The following is a 27,545-nucleotide window of genomic DNA, read 5'->3' as shown; positions in this document are numbered from 1 at the left end:
CAGGTCCTCAGACGGGTTGGACGCGGGCCAGGGGCGGGGCTCCCGGCGAGTGGGACGGGGCGGGGCCTGGCGCGGGGCGGGGCCTGCCGCGGGGCGGGGCGGGGCCGGGGCGGGGCCGGGCGGCGTGCCGACGTGGCAGGCGCAGGGGCGTGCGCCTCCGTGGCCATCTTGGAGGCGGGGACGCGCGGTGCGAGCACCTCTGTACCTCCTCCTTGTCTTAACTCCCTGAGCTCCCTGTCCCCCACTTTTCAGCTGCCACGCAGACAGCTTCTCGGGCCCCCAGGTGAGCGTCAGCCCGGGAGCAGCGCGGGTGCATGCGGGCGGCGGCAGCCCCGGGTGAGGGCGCCAGCGGGCCGCTGTCCCTGCGAGGTGGGCGGGCTGCCGGCCCCCCGGGAGGCGGGGGTCTCCCCGGAGCCCCGCGGCCTTTCCTCCCCGGCGCGGGTTGTGGAGCCTGCCGGGTGCCGGTGCGCTTCGCCGGGTGAGCTGCGGTGCTGCTGTGGGTGCGTCCCGGGGGGCTCCTTCCGGCGCTTTGCCCTCGTCCAGGTGCCGCGGCGGGCGCCCCTGGCCTCTGGGCTCCACCTTCCTGCGCTCGGGCCCCGGGGGAGACACCAGCGGGCGCCCGCTGACCTTAGCCCGGCCCGGCGGGGCCTGGAGACGTGGCAGAGCCCGTGGGGAGGCCGCTGCCTCCAGTTAGCAGGATTTCGGCTGCCCCCGCCTTGGCTGGGTCAACAAACCGGACCGGCCACGGGAAGGAAGTAGTTTATGTTTCCGTAGGTCCCGGGTCCGTGCCTGACGCCGCTCCAGGGGGCTTTGTCCTCTGCTCTTCGTTAGTTCCCGGGACCAACTTCGGGAACTTTGTAGGGATGAGCCTGTATCCCAGATTGGCAGAATTTATAGCCAAGAGAGTTTTTGTCATTCAGTGTAGTCTTCGGAGACACCATGTACATTTCTGTGAACCTGGCACATTTGGGCATTCCGGTCTTTCTAATGTCAGCCACTGTTTAATTCAGTGAACATTTATGGAAGTTTATTTGGGGATCAGAGCTGAGAATGCAAAGACAGCAAACTCAGACCCTGCTCAGGCGCTCACTCGTTGGTAACAGAGACCAGCCTTTGCACCTGTAATACATCAACAATAATTGGCTTTTAGTGCTTTTACGGTTATCAAAGCTCCATTATTCCAATGATTTTTTTTTATCTGTATAAGTAGCCATCCACTTTAATGTTGATACATAAATATTCCTTTTTGTGCCCAGGCTTGAGCACTAAAACCTTTAACCACTCTTGACACTTCACTGTTATTTTACCACAATAGCTTTTCTTTAGTAGCAGAAGGTATTACATTTATGTATACAAAATTTACCCACTATTGTCAATAAGCTGATTCTCAGAGAGTAAAGCTTTTTAAAGGCTGAAATAAATTGACTAATTATTCTGTACTACGGGGTTGTAGTCATTGTGCAAGTTCTTATGCCAGCACATTTGTTAATGTTGGGGATGAGGGTCATCTTTAAGTCTGACTTCCACTAGCCATTGTAAGGATTCGGTAGTGTCTGTAGTAGGACATGAATGACTAATAGGAAAATGGGAAGATGAAGAAGAGAGAGCTTTGGGAAGAGACCGTGCATATTTGCCTCCCACTCCTCAGTCCAATTCAGACTGACTTCTAACCCATTCCTTCCATGGAAATAGCTCTCGCTACATCATCTCCCGTATAACAAATCCATTGAACTTTAGATACCATCTTCTTTGTTTCTGCAGAGTTTAATACTGTTGCCTGTTTCTACCTTGGAACACACTGGCTATTGGATACTATAGTCTTCCTGGTTTTCTTCCTATCTTTCTAGTCATCTCTTGTTCTTCTCTGTACACTTGTCTTCTACCTGGCTCTTCTTCAATGATTGGTTGGATCATATTCTCTTTTCACTTGGTATTCTCTTAATCATCTCAGAACATGACTTTAGAGACTAGGTAAAATAAAGGAACCTACGCTTACATGGTTTCTAAGCTACAAACTAAGTCATTGTCTTTTCCTTTGATGTTTCAAGGGACTTAAAATTCAGCATGCCCAATATAAACACTACATAACCCTAACCCCGAAAAGGTATCAAGCAGATACCTCTTCCATTGTTCCCTACGTGAATGATACCCATCTCTGTCCAGTTGTGCAAGTCAAGTATCTCCCCGTCATTGCCCCATATCCAGTCTATCACCACCACCTAAACATTTCTTAAATCTGCTCTTCTCTAGCTCCACTATCACCACTTTAGTATAGGCCTGTGGTCGGCAAACTGCGGCTCGCGAGCCACATGTGGCTCTTTGGCCCCTTGAGTGTGGCTCTTCCACAAAATACCACGGCCTGGGCGAGTCTATTTGGAAGAAGTGGCGTTAGAAGAAGTTTAAGTTTAAAAAATTTGGCTCTCAAAAGAAATTTCAATCGTTGTACTGTTGATATTTGGCTCTGTTGACTAATGAGTTTGAGGACCACTGGTATAGGCCAAAGGTTTTCAACCTTGGCATTATTGATATTTGGGGCCAAGTAATTTTTTTCTTGCGGGGGCTGTCCTGTGTGTTGTAGGGTTTTTAGCAGTACCCCAGCCTTTATCTACTGGATTCCAGTAGTACCTTTCTAGTTCTGACCACCAAGAGTGTCGGAATCACCTTCTTCCCCACCTCCCTAGGTGTCTAGGGTGTTTCTATTTGAACTACTTCTGTATCCTTCTTAATGGTCTCTCTGCATTTACTCTGTTTTGTGGCCCAATTTGCATACTGTCATCAATAGAATCTTCTCAGCACAAATATGAAATGTCAAAAGCTGGAATCAGTCTAAATGTTTTTCAAGAGATAAATGGATAAAACTAATACATCTATAAAATGGAGCACTATTCAGCAGTAAAAAAAGAACCAACTATTGATACACCCAGCAACTTGATGGATTTCAAGGGCATTATGCTGAGTGAAAAAAAGCCAGGCTCAAAAAGGTGATATGCTGCGTGTGATTCTATTGATGTAACATTCACAAAATGAGAAAATGTTAGAGAAAATTTTTTGCCAGGACTTATGGTTGGTGGAAGCATTGTGACAGGATGTGACCAGAGGGTTTTCCGGGGGTGACAGAATAGTTCTGTATCTTGATTGTGTTGGTGATTATGATGCAACTTCATAGAACTATACACACACTCATACACGTGCACAAATATAAAAACAGGTGAAATCCAAATAAGGTCTATAGTTTGATTGCTAGTATTGTACCAACGTTTATTTTCTAGGTTTTATCATTGTACTAGAATTATATAAGATGCTATTATTGGGAGGAGCTGGGTTAAGGGTACTGATGAGCTCTGTTCTATTTTTGCATCTTCTTATGAATTTAAAATTCCTTCACAATGTTAAAACAAAAGACAATGTCACATCCAGCTTAAATGCCCTATATTGATTTTCTGTCCTTAAAAAAAAAAAAATTGCTGCCCAGCTGGTGTGGCTCAGCGATTGAGCATCGATCCTGAATCAAAGGTTTTCAACCTTGGCATTATTGATATTTGGGGCCAAGTAATTTTTTTCTTGCAGGGGCTGTCCTGTGTGTTGTAGGGTTTTTAGCAGTACCCCAGCCTTTATCTACTGGATTCCAGTAGTACCTTTCTAGTTCTGACCACCAAGAGTGTCAGAATCACCTTCTTCCCCACCTCCCTAGGTGTCTAGGGTGTTTCTATTTGAACTCCTTGTTAGGGTCTTTATACTTCCTATACATTCACTTTCTTTTTGTCTTAATTAAATTCTGTGCATTCTTCAGAACCTGGGGGACCCTTTCCTGACCTTCAGGTCAAAATCATATTCCTGTCATACAAAACTGTTCTTACACCCAGAGCATACAACTCAGGCTTCAGTTCTTTGTACATGGGTATTATTCTTTGATTATCTCCTGGACTGTAAGTATCCTGTTTTTGCATCCATTGTTTTTCCAGAGGCACCAGTACAATGCTTGGCAAGTAGTCGACCTTTAATGAAGGATAACTGAGTAAAAACATAAAAAACAAATTTGGTGTATTTAGAAGTTTTGGGTTTATGCTGGAGACAGGCTTGAAATTTTGTAATTTTTAAAAGAATTTTTCCATATTTTGTCATCATTATCATCTGTTAGGATTCTGGTATCTAGTGGAATTTTTGCTATAGTTAACTTTTCTAAAATCCTGACATATCATTTAGCCATTAATGTGAGGAAAACCAAGAATTGAGCTTTTTTTTATTATTATTATTTTTCAATGTTAACAGGAGTAGCCCACATACAATGCTTTATTGGGAGAGAAGAAGTGTTTCAAAAATACTGATTTTTATTTTAAATGTAATAGTGACTGGAACCCAGATGTAAATCTAAAATGCATCACCCTAGCTGGTTTGGCTTAGTGGATAGAGTGTTGGCCTGCAGAACAAAGGGTCCCGGGTTCGATGCTGGCCAAGGGCACATGCCTGGGTTGCTGGCTCTATCCCCAGTGTGGGGCGTGCAAGAGGCAGCTGATCAATGATTCACTCCCATCATTGATGTTTCTATCTCCCTTTCCCTTTCTGAAATCAATAAAAAAATATATTTAAAATAAATAAAATAAAATGCATGCATGTAAGAGAAAGTAAATTAGTAATTTACTATTTGAAATATATTGGATGAGTAATTATAGTTAACATAAAATCATAATGATTAATTATATAGTTAACATAAAATTATTTTCCAGTAATAAGTATGTCACAGATTGCCTATTTAACATTCTCCCAGACTGTTTTTTTTTAGGAATTTTGACAGACCCTTCATCTGGAAATAAGTGGCATTATAAACATAAAGACATCTGTCTCTTAATGATTATTTTTTTGTTTTTGGTATATTTTTATTTTTTTATTATCTTTGTTGTTGAAAGTATTACAGATCAACAAACAAGTGCTGGCAAGAATGTGGAGAAAAGGGAACCCTAGTATACTGTTGGTGGGAATGCAGACTGGTACAACCACTATGGAAAACAGTATGGAGTTTTCTTAAAAAATTAAAAATGGAATTGCTATTTGACCCAGTGATCCCACTTCTAGGAATATATCCTAAGAAGCCTGAAACACCCATCTGAAAGATTATTCTTTAAAATTATTCTCTGACTATACAAGCTATGAAAATATGCTTTGACTACTGTGTAATACTTGTTACATTTTTATAATTTTACAGTATATCATAATTGAAAAAAAATGATGGAAGAGAGTGGAATAGAGACAACACCACCTGGAACTCCTCCACCAAATTCTGCGGCAGGACTGGCTGCTACTGCTGCTGCTGCTGCTACTGCTGCTGCGATGTGCTCCACGCCCGTTCCTTTAGGTACACGGAGTTGTCTAGCACATAGTGTTTTAAGGGTAGTGAAGAATCTTCTCTTTTCTGTGTCAATTTAAAAAAGGCATATATTAAAACTTATTTTACTTATGGGAGTTGGAAGTCATATTTGTTGTATATTTTAAATTACACATTTTTAAAATCTTGGTATGTGGTCTGTTATATTTAAACATTTTGCAAGAAAAAAGTCATGAAAACTAAGTGAAAGTGTTTCCAATTTTGTCTTTTTTTTCTCTCTTCCCTTTTTCCTAGCTGCAACCAGTTCTTTTTCTTCTCCAAATGTATCTTCTGTGCAGTCCCTGCCACCACACGCATCCTCTACCCCTCAGCCATCCCTTCCTCCTGTGAGGCCTTCAGCATCACTGCCTTTTGTGCCTCCTTCACCGGTTCCGTCTGCTCCACCACTTGTTACTGCTATACCACCTCCTGTGTCTCCACCAACTGCTGCTGCCTTTAGTAATCCTCCTTTGCCCCACTTTCCAACTTCAACTTCTGCTCCAAGTACTCTTCCGTCTGCGCCCCCTTCCGGTCCTCCTACATCAGGATTTTCTGTTGGATCAGCGTATGACATCACAAGGGGACATGCAGGAAGAGCTCCCCAGACACCCCTGATGCCGTCATTTTCTGCACCTCCAGTAACAGGTAATCCTCTCATACTTTGAAATTAGTGGTTATAGCTAATGCTTTGTTTTTCAAATAATAATAATAAGATATAATTTGCATACCGTATAATTCATTAATGTATTTGCAGAATTATGCAGCCGTCACCACAATTTTAGAGCTTTTTAATCACCCCCAAAAAAAACTGCGTAACTATTTGCAGTCACTCCCTACTTCCTCCCAAATCCTCACAACCACTAATCTACTTTCTCTCTCTGAATTGGCCTATTTTGGACATTTTATGTAAATGGAATCTTATAATATGCAGCCTTTTGGTTTTTTTTTTTTTTTTAAATATATTTTATTTATTTTTTACAGAGAGGAAGAGAGAGGGATAGAGAGTTAGAAACATCGATGAGAGAGAAACATCAATCAGCTGCCTCTTGCACACCCCCTACTGGGGATGTGCCTGCAACCAAGGTACATGCCCTTGACCGGAATCGAACCCGGGACCCTTGAGTCCCCAGGCCGACTCTCTATCCACTGAGCCAAACCGGTTTCGGCAATATGCAGCCTTTTGTAACTGGCTTTTTCACTTGGCATATTTTCAAGGTGCATCCATGTAGCATATGTCAATACTTCATTCCTTTTTATGGCTGTATAATATGCCATTGAATGGATATACCATATTTTCTTTATTCAGTTCATCAGTGGTTGTTTCTACTTTTCTGGCTATTATTAATACCTCTTCTATGAACATTTGTGCACAAGTTTTTGTGTGGACATATTTTCATTTATCTTGGATATGTACGTAGGCATGGAATTGCTGACTTGAAAAACCACCAGGCTGTTTTCCAAAGCAACTCTCTTACCAGTATAAGGGTTCCAGTTTCTCTGCATTAATGTTTTAAACTCATTTCTTTGACTTTCAGAGTTTTCTATTCTCATGTTTTTGCTACTTAAATTATTAAAATAAAGCTGATGTAACTTAGTATATGATTTTTATATGTTGTAAACTTATTAGTACGTACATGATTAGTATATGGACTGTCAGACAAAATTCCAAAATTTTGCCCTAATATTTTGTGCACTTACCGAGAAACATCAAGGTGAAATTTAAGAATTTTTTAAAACTTTACTTAAAAAGTTATCAGGACTGAATGGTCCAAGGAGTAGTTTTATTTAGCCTGGTAAAAATTTAAAACCAAATAAAAGCTTCTGTGTGCTGTAAATTGGTGGTATTGGGTCATTTCCTTTTCTAGGTCAGCTATACCTTCTATTGGCCTCTCTGGAATGGTTGTTAGAAACCAATATTAAACTTTGTCCTTGTTATTTTCTGCCTGCCATTTCTCATTTTAGGAAATGAAACAACTTTGCTGTAATTTTTATTATCCAACTTTGCATATCAACCTTTACAAATAAAATTTTTTGCAGAGTAAAAGTATTATTCCCATGTTTATGTATATGTGAATTTTTTGTTAGAGTATAGAGAGTATGTGTACTAATTGTTATATGCTTTTATGTGATGGGCTTGGGTGCTTACACCAGTGATTTTTATGCACTAAAGAGATTAGAACTATAGCTGATCACATCCAAGTGCTAAATAGAGTAAATGTGAAGTACTTTTTGTTGTTGTTGTTAATCCTCACCTGAGGATATTTTTTCCATTGCTTTTCATAGAGAGTGGAAGGGAGGGAGAGGGAGAGAGTGAGAAAGGTGTGAGAGAGACATATCAGCTGGTTGCCCTCCCATATGCCCCTAACGGAGAGTGGTGAGTGAACCTGAAACCCAGGTATGTGCCCTTGACCAGGAATCCAACCTGTGACCCTTCTGTGCATGGGCTGGCACTCTAACCACTGGCCAGAGCATGAAGTACTTTTTGATTGTTATTTTATTTGTCCGTTTTCAGGGCAGTTGGTGTAAGCCTATGAAAAAAGGAAATTTATTTTTTGGAATTTTGTTTCATTTGTATTTTATAAAATAGTTTTAGGTGATTCTTTGCATTCATAACTCAATCTTGAAATGCCTGGGTGTACAGATACATTAATTAAGCTGTTTTAAACTGCTCATCTCATATGTTATATCTTCTTTTTATAGGAAATCGTTTATGGAATAAATTACATATATTAAACATTTTTGCCATTAACTAGGTATTTTGCCAGCCCCCATTACTCAGCAAGCCAGTTTGACTTCTCTGGCCCCGGGAACTGAAACCACGTCAGCCATTACTTTTCCAGAGGAACAAGAAGATCCTAGAATTGTTAGAGATCAGGATGAAGCATCTGCTAGTGGAATCTGGGGTTTTATCAAGGTGAGCTGTATTTACTTTAAAAACCATGCTTAACTTTTATGAAACTACTAGGCGTTCATTAGAGAGAATTTTGAAAATACAAAATGGTGTAAGGAAAAAATTGATTTTTATTCTCTTTACCAGTTTTCTATAGTTCCTCTCAGTCTTTTGTTTGTGCATATCTATGTGGATGTTAATCTCTTTTTAAATAAAAATCAGATTGGGGTAGTGGCATGTGGAGATGTCTTTCTTTTGTCTTTACCTACAGTATATCAGGAATATCTTCCTAGCCATAGCATATCTTCAGAAATGTTTTCTTTCTGGCTGCTTTGCCCTACATGCCATTGCATTTATTTCCCATACTAGAGGCCCAGTGCATGATTGAATCATGCACGTATAGGGTCCCCTACACGCTTTTGCTTTCGATCACAGTGGAGCTGGGTGCCTGTCTGCTGGTGCACCAGGCATTTCAGAAGCCTCCGGCACGGCGGAGGCTTCCAAAAGGCCTGGTGCCGGAGCGGACAGGCACCCAGCTCCCATGCTTATGCTTTCGCTTTCGATCGCGGGGGAGCTGGGTGCCTGTCCGTTGGTGCACCAGGCCTTTCAGAAGCCCCCGCTGAGCTTGCGCCGCCACTGGTGTCCTGCCGGCCCAATCGGCCACCCCGGCCACCCCGAGTCCTGCCCCCTGTGCCTCCCTCTGGCCCAATCGTGGGCGTAGTGGAGTGATGGTAATTTACATATTACCATTTTATTAGGTAGGATTTTATTTTGCTAATGTGATCTGGCATTTTCTAATTGTAATTTTTACCAATAAAACTATGATGAGTGCTCTTATATGCAGATCTTTGTGTTCATCTGTTTCATCAGGATTAATTCCCAATGTATGTGCAAGTGAACACTATTGTTTTAAAAATATATTTTATTGATTTTTTACAGAGAGGAATGGAGAGGCACAGAGAGTTAGAAACATCGATCAGCTGCCTCCTGCACCCCCACTGGGGATGTGCCCGCAACCAAGGCACATGCCCCTGACCAGAATAGAAACTGGCACCCTTCAGTCCATAGGCCAACACTCATCAACTGAGCCAAACCAGTTAGGGCAACAAGTGAACACTACAAATTACTGATACATATTGCTATCCAAGAAGGTTATTCCAAAATAGACTGTTAAAGCATTTTTCACTTTGCTAGCAGTGATTATCTTGAAGTACAATATTTTCTCAATTGAAAGGCAAAAAAATACCTTGTTTTAATTTGCATTTCTTTGTTACTGATTTGAACTTTTTCAGATTTATTTGCAATTTATAGTTTTCTTTTGTGAAGTCTCTATGTTCTTTGCTCAGTTTTGAATTGGGATGATTTTCTTAATGAATTTGTAAGATCTGATAGTGTAGTAAGAATATGCTTTTTGATACAAAAGTTTCTAAATTTTCAGGACTCATTTCTATCAGTCTTATTTCTTTGCAATTTTTTTCATGATAAAAACGACTTTTTCCACTATTAATATATGATAAATGTTTTTCTTTGGTTTCTTCTTAATTCTTTTATTTTTCTTTTTACACTTGCCAATTTAATGTAGCTATACCTATTGTATTATATGACGTAGAAGTCAATTTTAATTTTTTTTCAACCACTTAATTGACTGTTCCCACATAATATCTCAGAGATTTGATATGTCTCCTTTATCTCAGTTACTGAATTGTTGGTTAGTATCAGCTTCTGGGCTCTGCGTTCTATTCCACTGCTCTGCCTGTCCTTGCAATAGTTCTACACTACTTTAGTTATTGTAACTATTATGTTAATATTCATTGAAAGCCTACTCTGCTGAGCTGGGGACGGCAGAGTGTTCGTTGATGAGTAAGCGAGGTCAGTTTCAGGTCTCTGCATTCATAAAGATACATCAGTATTTGGTTGTATAAGTTTGCTGATTTTTCTTTAAAAATTTCCTTTTCTATTTTTTCCATTTATTTTTCTTGGTGAAATTTGGAATCACTCCATCAATCCCCCCCCCCCCCCCCCACTGAACCCCCAACAATATTTTGCTGGTGGCTTGGTTGCAATTTAGTTGTATATTAAACATTTTTAGGTGTTACTATGTGCTTGACTGACTTACCGCATTTTTCATGTTTCATGAAGATGGCGTTTTTCTACTGCTTTTTAAAGGCTTTCTCTATATAAGGACTATCACTTTTTTTAACTTTTTAAAAATATATTTCTTTATTGATTTCAGAGAGGAAGGGAGAGGGAGAGAGAGATAGAAACATCAGTGATGAGAGAGAATCATTGATTGGCTGCCTCCTGCCACCCCCTACTGGGGATCAAGCCTGCAACCCAGGCATATGCCCTTGGCCAGAATCGAACCTGGGACCCTTCGGTCCACAGGCCGACGCTCTGTCCACTGAACCAAGCTGGCTAGGGCATTGTGAAAAGCATGTCATTATGTCAGTTATCAGTTGAATACCCAGTTTAGCTTTCCAGGTTTTGTGAATAACTTGTGATGTTCAGCATAAGGTTGGTTGACAGTCTTAAATGTCAGTGTTAAGGAACTCGTTTTTTCTGAATCACCTTAGTTTAATGGTAGGTTGGAAGAGGTGGAATCATGGTTGTTAGCCAGATGCCATCTTGAGTCATTGCTCTCTCAAGAATCTTTTACCATATGCCAAAACCGGTTTGGCTCAGTGGATAGAGCGTCGGCCTGCGGACTGAAAGGTCCCAGGTTCGATTCCGGTCAAGGGCATGTACCTTGGTTGCGGGCACATCCCCGGTAGGGGGTGTGCAGGAGGCAGCTGGTCGATGTTTCTCTCTCATCGATGTTTCTGGCTTTCTATCCCTCTCCCTTCCTCTCTGTAAAAAATCAATAAAATATATTAAAAAAAAAAATCTTTTACCATGGGAGAAGTATAGCATAGGAAGGAGGTACTTGGACCTGGCTCCTTATTTCTAATATGTGGTTTTAAGAATCAGATGGGTGCAAGGCTTATTGAGGGGTCACTTTGTAAGTTATATAAAGATCTGTTCACTATGCTATAGACCTGAAACTAATGTAATATTGAGTGTTAATTCTAATTGGAAAAAATACACACAATCCAAAGGCCTAGCTTAAAAATGAGAATTTGGGTATGAATAAAACAAGAAACAGGAACTAGGACAAAGAAGAAACTGGTGAAACATAGCAGAATATTTTATATTAAGGTAACAGGTAGCTGCTTGGGGGACTAGATAAATGTTTTCACTTTTTTTATTAGGGAACAAAGTGTGGGTCTATGGAGACATCTGATTACAATCTTTATTTGGGACCTTGATGGACAAGTTTTGCCTAGCCTTTTAGATAAGTAAATGAAATAACATATACATAGAAATTAAGTAAATATATATGCATGCACGCATATGTACATACAATATACATACGTCCCAGACCAGTGCTACCAGTGTGGTCTGCAGTCTGTTGTGGGTCTGTGATAGATAAGAGGAGAAATTGAAAGTAAGCATTTTGAAATTTAATAGCAATTTAACATTGTTATAATCTTGTTTTTGTTATATTTTACAAAGTACAGGTCTGTGATGCATTGGAAACCTAAAAAAATAATTTATTTCATTATCGGGTGATCATTGTTTTCTTTGCTTAGAATGGGTATTTATATGTTAATTTGTTTTATGCAGGGTGTAGCTGGGAATCCTATGGTGAAATCTGTGCTTGATAAAACAAAACATTCTGTAGAAAGCATGATTACAACGCTGGACCCCGGCATGGCTCCATATATCAGTATGTACTTAAGATAGACTAGCATCTGCCATATATTTTAAAAGTATGTGCTAATGTCAGCCATTAATTGGAAATCCATAGGTCTTATAATTGGTAGAAATCCTCTTAATAGTCTTATATTGATTGTCAAATCTTAGTCCTGGTATTTTTAATTCATCTTTTTATTTATCACCAGTAAATGCATTTTGAAAACTCCTCAGAATAAACTTCGGAGGAGTAAAACCATATGAATTACTAGTATACATACTGACTGATTTTAAGTATAAATGTGGTTAGTCACTTGCTCTATAATGACTTTATTCACTGTTGATATTTGAAGTGATGCTTTGTTTATATTTGGTTTTGACATTTCTTCAGTTATCTATACTAAATAAGTATATTTATGTTTAACTCAGTAATAGTATTTGTAGAGGAAGTTAATCTATTAATAATACCATAGATTACTGGGTTTGTTGTGAAAGCTGTTTTATCCATTTTTGAATCTTCATTACCAAGAATCCTCCAGACAGTTGACATATACACGCAGTATGCCCTTTAATTCTTAATGTACATATCCAGTATGTGAAAAAATATAATCATTTAGCAATATCAGTGACCAATTATTAGTAATTCTGTTTAAGGTAACTTACAAGCCAAAGCTGTGTACCAGGTATTTGAATATAGATTTTTAATGGCAATAAAAAGTCAATAGTTTTAATGAGTCTTGACTATGTTGGTAGTTTACTATGTAGTAAATGTCAAAGGACAAGATCTATCAATGATAAGTACCATTTATTAAATGCTTGCTCTGCCAGGCACTGATTCTCCCAAGAGCTCTGCAATGTAGGTATTATTTTCCTCAAGTTTTAGATGAGGAACCCAGGGTTCAGAGAGATTTAAGTTATCCTAGGTCATACAGCTTGGTGGAACTAGATTAAACCCATATTCAATTTTTGACAACTAGCCACTTTGCTTCCCTTAAATCAGGAATTAAATCAGCTTAATTATTTTTGGAGTTTATATCTGCTAAAGGACTTAGAAATCAGGCCCTATCATGCATATTGATTTTACATATTCATAATAATTAAGTTTGACAATGAACACATCATGATAGTCTCCACAAGCTCCTATTTTGAATGAGAAAAAGTATTTTTGGAGCTCTGGCTGTTTTAACGGGTACTGTCTAAGACTGTGAAAGCCATTATTTTATGTATTCTTAGAGCAAGTCCTGTGAGGTGATAGGTACTTTCCTATAAAACAAGTTCAGTGACTTCTGCAAGATAATGAAGCTAGAAAATGATAGGACTGTAATCCAAGACCATTTCTCAAGCCAGTAGTCTGCATGACATCAAAAAAAGTAAAAAAACAAAACAAAAAAAAAAACACCCAAGTGTGGAGGAAGAGATACAAAGTTTGTATTATTAGATAACGTAACATATAATCTTAATCAGCTTTAAAAAGTAATACTGAGTGTGGAAAAGCTGACAGTGTCTTGACAGCAAAAGCAAGATCATTCTTACCTGATAAAACAGTGAAACGATATTTTTACTCAGATATTCTAGAAATCATTTGATTTAATAATTTCAAATGTATCAAAAAGGCACAAGAGCTATTAGAAATGCTCTAATATATTTTAACACAGTTTAACTTTCTACATTCTTTTAATTAGTTCTCCCTTTGCTATTATGAAAGGCCACACGCTAAATGAAAGCTTAGTGGAGTAGTCCTCAGCTAGAATCAAGAGATAATGTCTCACATGGAAGAAAAAAAATGAGAAAAAAATACGTTTTCTCTTCCCTCCTATGTGAGCTATTGCTTTAAGGTCTTAGTAATGTCTAATAAAAAAAAAAAAGGTGGGGGAATCCATAATAAAAAAACTCAGATATTTAGAAAGTATTTTCAACTGTTCGAGAAGATATTTATTAGGAAAACCATAGCATCATTTATGGGGCAAAATATTTTACAATACAGATGGCTTTCTTGAGAAATTGCTTTTACCAGTGGTAGCCTAATGCCAAGTAGCAAAGTATGCTGTGCTTAGAACCAGGCCTTTGAATTCTGTGTATCACGAAATGTTAGATCAAGATCTCAAAAGTAATTAGGCACATTTGATTCAATTACTCTAAATAGTACACAGGTTTTTAAAGTAATTGCAATATTAAAATTTTTAAAAATTAATTTCATACTGCTTTTAGCCTTTTAAATTTCAGGTTTTATAAAAGTTGGCATTTCGTTTTTTAATATATGCTTGCATATTTGTATTAGGTCAGTAATAGATGTATAATTTATAAATATCCATTTATTTGTGGTATATATATATATTTTTCATTGATGCGGATGTATAATAAAATTTCAACTCATATTTTAAACTATTTTCTAGATAAAAAGCATATTTCATGGTAGTCCTTGTTTAGTGCAGAACCTCTGTGCAAGTCTTTGACAGGTTATATCAGTAATAGTCATTTTCTGTAAATAGTGTCCCAAATATGTGACTTATATTTCACAAGTCAGATATTTAATTCCTATGATTGCTGAAGGATTGGCAACTGTGGCATCCATATGGTGTTAGAATTTTGTGTATAAAAGATATGTCTCTAGTAATTAACAGTAGAAAAACCATTTTGATTTATAGCCTTTAAAATGCAATAAATGTGTATCTAAAATTTAATCAGAAAATGAAACTAAATTAAATTAGTAGAGCAGTATAATAGACAATCTGTTTTCATAGTGGCCCTAACATCATTTCTCAGATAGATATCTATGGAACATCTTTTAGGAGCTATTATTAGATGCTAAAAAAGTGTTCCATGAACAGTTTAAGCATGGAAGTACTGGGTTATAGTCATGATTTTTAATTGTTGGATTTCTCAGAATCTTGATGCTAATGTACCTTACAAATTTCCAAGAAAGAAATACGGTGTGCAGCATCTCCTAAGCTGTTTGACTATATCACGCTGTCATCAGGGAGAGCTACTAATACGTTCTGGAACAGTAGTTCATAGAATTCAGAACAGTGTGGTGCCGTATTTGTGGCAGATGTGATGATCAGAACCAGTAGAAGGTATGTGCCATCTTCTGCTTGCAAATAGATTCCCTTAGATAATACATTAGTTCTCATTTTTAAAACTAAGGAAAATTTGGTAGTTCTGGGCTAAGCTCTTATTGGAATAAGATGCCTATCTTGCATTGTTCTGTGAGCTTAGTAATTATGCAAATGAAATGTCAACTTGTGGTAATTTTGAGAATTTCATTATTTTAATTTGGAATTGAAATTTTCTGCTGCTGTTTGTAGAATCTGGAGGTGAACTGGATATTGTAGTGACCTCAAATAAAGAAGTAAAAGTTGCTGCTGTCCGAGATGCCTTCCAGGAAGTCTTTGGCTTAGCTGTGGTTATGGGGGAAGCTGTTCAGTCCAATATTGCCCCCCAACCAGTGGGCTATGCAGCTGGATTAAAAGTAAGTAAAAGAAGGAAGACCTTCTAGGTATAGAAACTGGCAGTAATCTTTTCGTAATTCTGGGAATAATCCTGTGGTCTGTATGGAGCGAATTGGTTTTTACATAATGAAACGATCAGCTTGGTTTTAATTAGACAACTCTGTAGTGTTAAGAAGATATAGTGGACTTTTACAGAAACCCAAGGTGGGTTTTTAATTGGGGGAGGGAGTACACACATGCAGAGAGCACAAAAAGAAAATAAGTAGTCCTAAAAGAGGTATTCTTAACCCAATGTTAACATTAAAGTCAATTACTAAAGAGATAATAACCCTCGAATCCCATAAGCTTTTTATTACTACCACTATTAATAATACTTTAAACTTGTATGTATTTCTTCAGGGTTAGGAGCCTCTAATCACAGCCTTCTTTGCTTAGGAACACTAGACAGCACTTCTGCACTATACCCAGAGCCCTTTTAAAACAGCAAAATCACCAAAAAAGGCACAACTGAAAAATATAGCACTAAATAATTTTATTGAAAAGCCAGCCATAGTTATGACCATTGTTGAATAATTAATACAGGGTGGGGCAAAGTAAAAGTAGCTTTATAGTTGTGTGTATGCAAAACATTTTATTCTTGTATTATTTTCCATATGAACAATGTAAATCTACTTTTGCCCCACCCTGTATGTTATAAACACAGATGTAGTTAATACCTATAAGCATTTATTTAGAACCATGACTCTTACAAGTCCTTAGAGTGTAGGGCAAGCTCTAGGGTCTTTGGGTGTCCTTAGTACTGAGATAATTAATTCAATGTGGCCTCTATACCACCTAATTTTTGATCCCCTATACTTTTAGAAAATAAAGGTAAAATTCCATTCTCATGATATTGGTAGGGAATGATATTAAAATTTCTATAATTGTGACCCCAAAAGATGCCACATTTAATTAATGTGATCAGAGGATAAGAGAGGTGAATATAAACCCTCTTTATTTTTTCTTCTGAATTCCGTAAACAAACAAACAAAGAATGACTTGTCTACCTAGCTCATTTCTTTCTAATAGGTGCTAATTAATTTCAGTGAAATGTTTTGTGACCCTTATGAAGTATAAAGTCCAGTGCTGTAGGATACTAAGAAATGAATAAACAGTCTCTGTTCCCTGAAAGCATAAAATCTAGGAATATTTTGTTGTAGTGCATAGCTGAGATATCACCTTCAAATAGTTAGGGGTGAGTCCCTAAACATACCCCTAATCCATTAATAGTTTTTACTGAATTAACATTTATTTCAACTTTATAATTAAAATTTAGCCATAACTACCTCTTGGGAGGAGTGAACTAGGCAAATTTATAATATTCAGTATAAAGAATTAAGTTTATCTTATTCATTACATTTTTTTCCAAAAATTATTTAGATTCTTAACATTAGCGATATTGGCCTTCAGAAGCTCTTTCTTTTGTTCAGTTTTTCATGTAGTTAAGTTCTTACTGAAGGCCTATTAGGTTAGACACTGTGCTGTATACTAGAGATGTAAGAGTTAAGAGTAAGCAAAAATACAGTCTTGATTTAATCTTTCATCCTTCATCTTTATAAGTTAATATCTTTACTCATTCTCATCTAGTTTTCACTTTCTGTTCTTTATTTCAGTTATCTCAAATAAATTCAGTTGTCTCTAGAAGTATCTTAGCTTTCTCAGTTTTCACTTGAATAAGAATTAATCCTTTAATCTCATTTACTATTAAGCTCTGCTGTCTATAATAAAAACAGGTATTTAACTATGGCTAATTTTATTTAGAAATAAGTTTTTATCTTGCTCTTTTAACACATCACTCATGATCACTATGAAGTGATTCAGATAAAAGTAGTAAACAGCAACCTTGTTTTCATTAGTCCAGTTTTTAGTTTTCTGTAAAAAGATTAAATTCATGATCTTGATTTATCTGCATAGTGTTTGTAGCCCCTCAGTTTTGTTTCATTAATGGTGATAATATTCCTGAATAAAACTTAAAACTGTCACCTTAAGGTTATATTTAAAGAGAATCAGAAGAAAGAATAAACATATTTACTGTTGATATGATTGCCTACTTAGAAAATTTGAGAGAATCAACTAAAATCTGAAATTGATTAAAAAATTTTATTTTGTAGGAGGGCTCCTTGCCAGGTTAACATTAAAAAACACAGTTTTCTTATATTAGTACGGAACCATTTAGAACATAGAATGTCTAAATAATCCATTTTATAGTAGCAACCAAAACAGTAATGCAAATTGGAATAATTTGGAAGGTATACTCCAAACTTAGTACTGAGAGGAACACAATTGGACTTTTTCACCTTTTGGACTTTTTCACCTTTTGTCTTCTATATTGTGTGAATGAGTATGTGTATGTATGCATATATTGCTTATATAATCATAAATTAGTATATTTAGTAATGAATAATTTGAAATGGTTTCTAACCTACACTGTTATTCAGGGTGCCCAGGAACGGATAGATACCTTGCGTCGAACTGGAGTGATCCATGAGAAACAGATTGCTGTGTCAGTAGAAAACTTTATTGCAGAATTGCTTCCTGACAAGTAAGAGGCTTGTTGTTGTTTTTTCTTGTAATGAGAACGCTTAAGATCTTTCTTAATAGCTTTCAAATATACAATACAGTATTATTAATTGTAGTCACCACATTGTAGATTATATTCCCATGACTTATATTATAACTTGAAGTTTGTACCTTTTGATCCCCTTCACCCAGCCTCTGGCAAGCACCAATCTGCTCGTCGTATGTCATGTTCTGTTTTTTTTAATTTGTTTTTAGATTCCATATATGTCAAATCACACAATATTTGTCTTTCTCTTAGTTCTCTTAGCATAGTGCTCTCAAGGTCCATGTACCTTGTCATAAATGGCAAGACGTCCTTTTTTAAGGCTGAATTACATTCCAGTGTCTGTACCACATTTTATCCATTTATCCTTAGTGGACACTTAGGTTGCTTCCATACCTGGGCTCTTTTAAATAATGTTGCAGTGAACATAGGGGTACATATATCTTTTATAAATACTCAGAAATAGATTGCTGGATCATATATTATTTTTCATTTTTTGGGACACCTCTATACTGTTTCCCATAGTAGCTGTACCAATTTATATTCCTACCAACCGTTTGTAAGTGTTCCCCCTTTTCTCTATATCCTTGCCAAAGGTTGTTATTTCTTGCCTTTTTGATAATAGCTATTTCAACAGGTGTGAGGTGATATTACATAAAGTTTGGGTTTGCATTTTCTGGATGATTAGTGATGAAGGGCCATCTTGTGGTTTTATGATTCTGGTTAATTAAAATGCTGGTTGTGTTACAGTTGACTTCACTTAAGTCAACTTATAAGTATCTTTTAAATGGAAAAAGTTTTCATTGTGAAGGATTTATCAGAAATGAGGAAAGGATTTATTCCCTCTGAGCTTATTTTTTAATTTGCTAATAACTTTTCCAGTTGGCTATACAGACAAAATTTTCCATATTTTTTCAAGTGGCATATTAAAAATATTATGCATGACAAACTATTTGCAAGTTCAAATGAGTAAATTTGGTGCATTATTTGAACTTGATCAGTAGAGATTGCCGTTTTTCTTTCTCCCTGGGGCAGGGAGTGAGGTGAAGTTGAAAGATTAGTAAGAAGCAGAGGGAGGAGAACCAAAAGTTTCCTTAGCCAACAGCACTAATAGTGAAAGAAATGGAAGAGGTTTGGTGGGTATGCTAGGTATTGCAGTTTTAGATTTATTGAGTTGAAGGGGACATCTGGGTGGACATGTTTAGGAGCATGATAGTATTTTAGAGAAGAAAGACGACCTTGGAGTTCTAACGTGTATTCACTGTTAGCACCACAGTGAATACACAAGAACTTTCCATGATAATTTTCAATTATTTTTTTTCTTATTGTTCCTCATTATTTTTCTCCTCTTGGAGTTAAGCCAACAGGGGAATTTTATATATTGTTTTTATGGATTGTCTTCTTGAAAATTGATTAGAAAAACATTTCCTTTTTGAAATCTTTTAATATTTTATCAAAATGATATTACTTATACCTTTTATTTAGCACATAACTTGAAACTTATTCTGTTGCAGATGGTTTGATATTGGCTGTTTGATAGTTGAAGATCCTGTCCATGGCATTCATCTAGAAACATTTACACAAGCCACACCAGTGCCTTTGGAATTCGTACAACAGGTTAGTTTTCTCCATTTTCACATGCTCCAGGGAAGCTTTCAATATTGTTTCAAAATAAAAATGTGGGCAGATTTTTTGTTGGAAAGAGCCTTCTAGCCTTTTCTTCTTCTATGTCTTAGTACTTCCTTACTTTTGTTTTCCAACTGTCTTTGAAAAGGTAATATATTTATATAATCACTATTTTCCTCACCCTAAGGTGAAAAGAGATTTACCTCTTCTGGTTTTATGTTCACCTTTTCTTTATTTTCCCTAATATCTTTGTCTTGATCTTCCTCTTTGATGGTAAGTAAGAACCTTAGTGAAAGGCATATGTCTTTACCTATTCACATCGTTTCTATACTGAGGCATAAATGTATAATGATTTTGATTCTTTCTATATTTTAGTTATATTGCATTTTGTTCAAGAAAAAAGTAAGGGCATATTTACATTGGAATCTTTGTACTCTTAAATGGCTTTTTGTTGACTTTTTCCTCTCCTCCATTTTATAAAATTTCTACCCCATTTGTACTCTTGCACATAGTCAAATTTCATCTCAAAACTTTATTGGATTCTCTCCCAAGAAAATACATGTATGTACTCACATATAAATTGGGCAGATGTGTGCATAGAATCCCTGAAAGCAACTTGTGCCTCTCTTAATAGGTTTACAGCTTAGATGGGGACTAAGAATTGATGCTTGGAATTTTGAAGTTATTGAACCTTTTACTTATACCATAATTTCTTTTCAGAAGTACAAGAAAGCATTTTTGTAGATGTTAACATTAAACTCCAATATGCAGGTGATTACAAGATTGTAAGCAAATATTATGCATATTGTTATACCAATAAATTAGAAAAACTGAACAAAATCATAGATTTAGTAATTAGGTTGGACCATATGGAATTGCTGTCTTTTAAATAAAATCAAATATTGGCAGTTTCATATGATTCAACCTTAATCACCTCAATGAAGCTTTCCAAAGTCATCTCATTAACCTAATACATCTTTATAGCTCTTAATACTTAGGAAATTACAAGAGTTTTGGGAGCTCTGTAAAAAATTGGGATGAAGACTATTTCTATTAGAGTCTACCATTGTGGTCTTCAAACACAGATCCCTTATAGTCAAACAGTCATAAAAGAGACAGGCACATTAAGCTCCCATTCAATTGTTAATAACATTCAGTTATTAATAACTTCTAGTCTTTTCATATATGAAAATGTCTCCCAGGGTGGGGCCACTCAAGTTTGCAGGCTTCTATTTGACCTGTTCAGGTTCCAAAACAAAAGTGATGTCAGCAATATAGGGCTTCACCCTTTCAGGCACCTGGTACAAGCATGCCTCAGAGATAGCACGATTTGGTTTCAGACCACCACAATGTTTTCTGTGCATATAAAAGTAATGTTTACACAATACTGTAGTCTAATAAGTGTGCAATAATATCAGCATGTCTATAAAAAACAGTGCACATATCTTAATTTAAAAGTACTCACCATTATCTGAGCCTGTTGGAAAAATGGTGCTGATAGACTTGCTTGATGCAGGATTGCCACAGACCTTAAATTTGTAAAAAAAACAATATCTGCAAAGCAGGAAGTGAAGTGAAATAAAACAAGGCATGCATATATAATGAAGCTAAGAGATAGTATCATCTCTTGCACTGAACCTTTTGAGTTGTTAATGTAATATTTGATTTCCCTCATTACATAAACCATTTATTCATTCTCTTACCCATAGCAACTAAAACCATTTATTCATTCTCTTACCCATAGCAACTACTTTCCCTTCTCTCCATTTATACCCACACTTTTCTACCTTTGGAAGGGACATTAGGTTTGGCCACTGTGCTGGTCCAGAGAGCAGGCAGCAATACGAATCTAGCAAGTGTGTTTCCCTCAGCCCATATGGGCATCCTTTTAACAGGCTAGGTTCCCATTGCTCTCCTGCCTGACCATAGGGCCAGGCCACTGCCTGTAAATCAGTAAAAACTGAAACATAGGGGATTTTACCACTGTTCAGTTTTTCCATTAGGAAAACAGCCCACCCTGCTGATTTGTTTTTACTTTAAGTCAGAGTGGTGGCCTTCCAAATGGGATGTTGTCCATTCACAACATCCTTGGAACTGCCCTTTGTAAACCCAGGAGCTCTTCCAGTTGAGAGCTGTTCATAGGGCACTGTCCATGCAGCAGTTGGTTCCAGCAGCTCCTCAGGTGTCTCCAGAATTGGTCCCACAAGCAAAGAGACTCCCTGCTTGCATCTCCTCCTTGCATTCCCTAGGCAGCATGATCCTGTGTAAACCACTTCCATAACATTGTATGGAAATAGAACTATGAAAGCTCATTGTTCCGGTCACTGCCATCCCATTAGGGCATTTCTTCAGCAGCATCATCAGTGTATGTCCTTCAGTCATAAGGGTAGCTTCAATTAAGAATGTCTAATAACAAGGTAGAAAATGCCCCGCAAATGGAAATCCTCTGATCCAGTCCCAGTAGTCATTGCTGGGAGGCACTCACAGGTTTTTGCCATTAGCCTCAGCCTACACGCCCCATAGGATTATGGCAGGAGATTTTTGCCCCTAACATCACTCCAGCTTCTATCCTATACTGTGTGGACTGAGGCAGTTGTACTGATTCCCATATAGCATGTCTAATTAACAGTGCTTGCAGGGCCGATGTACATGCCTCTGTTTTACAATACTAGGTACGAAACATTCCCCAGTGAGATACAGTGTCCATCCCCAAAGTAGTCAGGTAAAGGAAACAATGATTTCATGTAAAGCCCATTCAAATATACCAATTTTCCTACAAACTTGCACGGTAATTCCGTCAACTCATATGCTTCTAACTGTATTCTCTGTTAGGATTTTATCAACAGGGTTTGGTTTTATAATACTAGGTAGGGAAAGTGTTCTCTATCAGACATAATATCTGTTCCCATAAAGCATCCAGGTAGAGGGACACAACTCATTTACATATACCTGCTTAAACATTGAGCTTTCATAATTCTATCAATCTTTGCATTTATATTATTTCAATCTAATATATAGGGTGTCTTGGAAACCTCTTCACCCCATGTCCATTTTATTCACTATTGTGGCAAAAGGCTCTGTAATGATAAACATTAGAAACTTGGTCATTATAAGGGTGCTTCAGGGGTCAGCAAAAAAAGTGGCCTGCAGCCATATCTGGCATGCCTGCCTGTTTTTATAAAATGTTATTGGAGCACACTCCTGCCCATTTATTTACATGCTGTTGATGGCTGCTTTTGTGCTTTAGTAGAATTGACTAGTTATAGTAGAGACCATCCTGCCCACAAAGCTTAGACTTTTTACTATCTGGCCCTTTTCAGAAAAAGTTTGCTGACCCCTGTGCTAAATGTCCATTGCAAAAGGATAATTTTTATTTTATTTTTAGGAATACATATTGGAAAAATAAATAGATATAATGCTCAAAGAACAAAGCATCAAAACTGTATATACTAATATCAAAACTTAGGACATATTGCCAAGTAAAATACACTGCATCTAGTATGATCCATATATTTACATATGCACACATATATACTTTAACATTATATACATTAATAGAAATTATATACATTATATACATTAATAGAAAACAAAAGGCCTAGAAGGATATGCAACAAGCTGTTAATGTGGTTAACTCTGAAGAGTGATAGTGAAAGAGTGTCTTTTACTTTGCCTTTTTTCTATTGTCATTGTTTAATTTTTTTTTTTTGTCATGAGGTTCAAAACTAAGATACCAAAGCATGTGCCTTCCTTTTATTCCTGCTATTCAGCTCTCCCTGTTTCTTTTTTATCTATCCTTAGAGTTTAATTCTGTGCTTCCTTACTGTTGGAGTTTTTTACTTAAGGGAATGAAAGTCAGCTCTTTAGGGATTATAATTACAATCAGCATGCATATTACTGAAGTCTAGAAAAAAATTATACAAATAAATTATCCCCTCTGTCCCCCAATTAAAACTCACATATGTTGGAGTTTTGCTTCTAGGGTCAATATCTTGTTCCTCAAAAATGTGATCCTAGACCCAGCATCCTAAGTGTCACGTGGGAACTTGTTAAAATTGCAGACTCTTGGGCCCTCACCCAGAGGACCCGAGTTAGGATCTGCAGCTTCACAAGATCCGTGGTGCTTCGTGTACATGGCACCTGTGAGAAGCACAGTTGAGATAGTGTCTCTGGAGATCTTTGTGATTAACCTGCTACTGCTCTTCTCTGAAACCTAGTGAAATACTGATTGTGCAGTGGGCACTGTGGTAGGGAAGACTGAGCAAGCTCCCCAGTTGCTCAATTTCCTAAGTGTTGTACTCCTTCTCTGGGAACCTGCTGTGGAGTTTCAAACTAGGGGTCTTAGGTAGAGTATTAAAAAAATATGTGGTTTTCTAAAATTAAAAAAAAGGTAGCTCAGGTAATTGTAATACAAAACATGTAACTATATTCATCTGGACTATACCTAATACCCTAAAACAGAAAATCTTCCTTATTCTTGGATATTCAGCAATGGGTTTATTCTCTTTTTTCTGTGTGGGGTGAATATGTAATTTGAGTGGGAACAGATAAAGGTTGGGTCAGGTATGAATGATGCTATCCTGGACTGCATATTATTTTATAGGTATTACCTTATTCACATGAAAATAGTTTCTGGGGGTACTCTGCAAATTAATTGAGCTATCCTTTTCTGAATGGATTAAAGTCTAATATGCAGGCAGTTTCCTTTCTGGTAGGAATGTCATAACTGTAAAAAGATATAATGTTTCTATTTTAGTACTAATTTTATTATGAACCTGAAGTGACAATGAATGTAGAAGTAGAACTTAGGCCCTCTGACACTGAGCTTTGTTGGATATAGTCATTACACTTAAGACCTTGATTATATTTTAAACAAATTAGCTGTGTGCAATATCGTGTTGATTCTTTCATAACTTTGGAATTTTATACAGTTGGCATTATTAGCTGTTTCTCAGGGTCTATCATCATCAATATTAAGAGCAACCTGAGAGACTTTGAAATGTCACAGCCATTTCCAATGATTTTAATATAAATTTCATTTTTCCATAGGCTCAAAGTCTAACTCCTCAGGACTACAATCTGAGGTGGTCAGGCCTTTTGGTGACAGTGGGCGAAGTCCTGGAAAAGAGTTTAGCAAATGTCAGCCGGACTGATTGGCACCTGGCTTTCACTGGCATGTCACGTCGACAGATGATCTACAGTGCAGCCAAAGCAATAGCGGGCATGTATAAACAGCGCCTGCCCCCCAGGACCGTGTGAGAGACTTACCTAGATCCTGAGACGACCTCACCTTGAGCTTGGTGGTAAAGAAGACATTTTACTTTCTGAAATTGGATAGCGTCAGTGATCCAGCAGTTTTGGTAATTTTCCTGTAGGCTGCAATTTGTCCTTTCCCTTTAAAAAGCCATAGTGTCATGTCAGCAAATGAAAGGAAACAGGTCCTTTTATGATCATTTAATTACATGTACTATAGTTCTCAAATATATAAGTATTTTTATAGGACAATTTGATACCAGATTTAGAGTACAAATTCATGTGTTAAGAAATTTAACTTGCTATGTACTTGATTATTTTGTTTTTCATAACAGTTAATGACATGCTTGTTGAATATTCTTTAAAAGCATTGTTTCTTTTAATTTAAGATTAATCTCTGTCATTGTTTGAAGGTTTTTTTGTGTGTGCACATGATCTCAGGTCTGATGCTGAGGGTGTGCTCAACAATTTACCCTAAAACACCTACCTGTAGAGAGATGGTGCACATTTTGTTTGCATATTTTTAACATGGGCCAAAACAACAGAATGGATCACTTTCTCTTTGGTTATCATGTACACACATAGTGTGAATAATGCTCTATTTTTCTTTTAAGTAAGTTCTGGCATCTTACAGATTTATGCTCTGAACATTAGGGTAATACATTTTACTTTTTGATTGTTATGTGACAACTAAATGGCAAATGATTCGAGTATTTTTTTAAATCAGAAGCATTTGAGTTATTTTCTTAATACTGCTATTCAGTATTTTCTAGTAAATTCTGACAACAGCCATTATTTCTGATTCCATTCATATTTTTCGATTGTAATAGAGAAATTTTGGGAGGGAATTACTTTGTTGTTAATGGGATTGTATGCTTCTTATTTAATTAAGGTTACTTCTGACTTAAGTTTCCCTTCAACACTACTTTTACAACTTGGTCGAATTCTGCCTTCACTTTTAATGGAACTTTTCAAAGAAACTTTTATATGCAATCTGGTTTATTTAGTCCATTATGTTGGTACTTAGTGAAAGTTTTTCTCCCAAATATATTTACCATTTTTGTGTTTTATATAAATCAAAATTAAATAGTCTTACACTTTTGAACTCTATATATGCAAGTTTAAATAACACTTAAGATAGTGGTTTCTCATATAAATGTAATTTATTTACTCTTCTATGCAGTTTTTTTAGAGTTAAAAGAATTAGCACAATCTTATAAAGGGTGTTAAAGCTCTTATCCCGCACTGTCATTACTTATAAGGTTTGCTTTGTATTTTTGCAGTTTTTTACCTGGGGCTGAGATGAATTAAGTGTTCAGTGAAATTCAAGCTGTCATTCAAAGTAATGAGAGAAAAAAGATGAAACCAGTTGTGACATAATAGGGACAGAATATCTTTTTCCTCTTTATTGGTATTTATGGAACAGTTCATCTATGTCTTCTCCATCTTTCATGAATAAGAGAAGTCTTTCTCTACCATTTGTATTTGTCCTTTATTTTTAAAAGCTCCCTTTTCTAAAAGTATTTTTATCATGGCATGGCCTGATGACTAATTATGATTATGGATGAAGGAAAGTATTCCTACTTTTGCAACTTCCCTTCTATTCCTGGGAAATTTTACAGATCCTAAAAGTAACTCATTATCTCTCTCACACCACAGCAGCGATAGCAAGGCAGTCTGCTAGTGTTGGTGTTTTGGTGCTCACCAGCGATTTAGGACTACGGTTCCCTTTACCCATCATCCAACTTCCCTCTGTTCTTTTCTCTTTCCGCTCATCTCCTTACCACCCACACTAGCATTTCTTAGATTTGGACTGGGAGCTGTTGGCTTTTTTCCTCCCTCAAGCTTCTTAGGAAAGAAAACCTGTCTTCCACACAGTCCTTGACTGCTATTGTTTTGGTCAAGTTTGTGATTTATTTATTTTTTCTGAAGTGCTCCCAGTAACTACTTACTGAATTTTATAAGCTTACACATGTCTTCGTTTTAATTAGTGTGAAAGAACAGGTAAAAATGCACGAAGAGTAATTTAACATCAACCTCAGTTGACAGAGGTACTCAGATTATTCAATTCAAGATCTTCCTGTTACTAAGTCTGTCCAGCAACCCTGGACCTAGAACTGTGTCACAGACTTATGGAGTTGGAAAGCTTTAGGCAATACTAGTGGTTTTCTCTTCTGATTTCTTATTATTACTTCCCTACTCTTTGTTCCTCTTTCTCTCAAGGATTAATGAGGTAAGAAATTGAGATAAATGAATATATACAAAATGGTAGTAGATAGTAAGTAGATAATACATACAGATGAACATGTATTATGTACATCTATTAAAAATTATGCAAATTAGTAACATACTCAGGGTCAACTAAATTACTTTAATATGTTGTTGGATTTATTTTATTCCTTGGATAGAAAAATTCTTAACAGGAATTCATGTTCTGTGAAGCCAAACTTTCTATGTTCTAGAAGATGTTGAGTTATGCATAAATTATTAAGAAACTTAGATTTTTACTCCCAGAATATGGTTTTTAAGGTACTATGCAGGATGATGTATTGGGTAATATCAATTTTGTAAGTATGTAAATATGACAAATAAATAATACCTCTACTTATTTCCCAGAAGTGTACAGTGATTTTT

The 27,545-nt window shown here is 36.9% G+C and overlaps 1 protein-coding gene across 1 annotated transcript; it reads left to right on the top strand.

Moving 5' to 3' along the window:
- The first annotated feature begins 141 nt into the window (after positions 1-141).
- Positions 142-27,545, top strand: PRRC1 (proline rich coiled-coil 1). The gene is made up of 9 exons (XM_079795409.1): positions 142-283; positions 5,201-5,350; positions 5,615-6,004; positions 8,113-8,273; positions 11,913-12,015; positions 15,287-15,450; positions 17,908-18,011; positions 19,547-19,649; positions 24,708-27,545. The coding sequence occupies exons 2-9, from the start codon at positions 5,221-5,223 to the stop codon at positions 24,915-24,917; spliced, it is 1,365 nt and encodes a 454-aa protein (XP_079651535.1). The 5' UTR covers positions 142-283; positions 5,201-5,220; the 3' UTR covers positions 24,918-27,545.

The sequence above is a fragment of the Cnephaeus nilssonii genome, assembly GCF_951640355.1.
Source record: "Cnephaeus nilssonii genome assembly, chromosome: 2".
NCBI classification, from domain to species: Eukaryota; Metazoa; Chordata; class Mammalia; order Chiroptera; family Vespertilionidae; genus Cnephaeus; species Cnephaeus nilssonii.
Note: the sequence above shows the minus strand (reverse complement) of the source record. Positions and strands in the feature narration are given on the sequence as shown.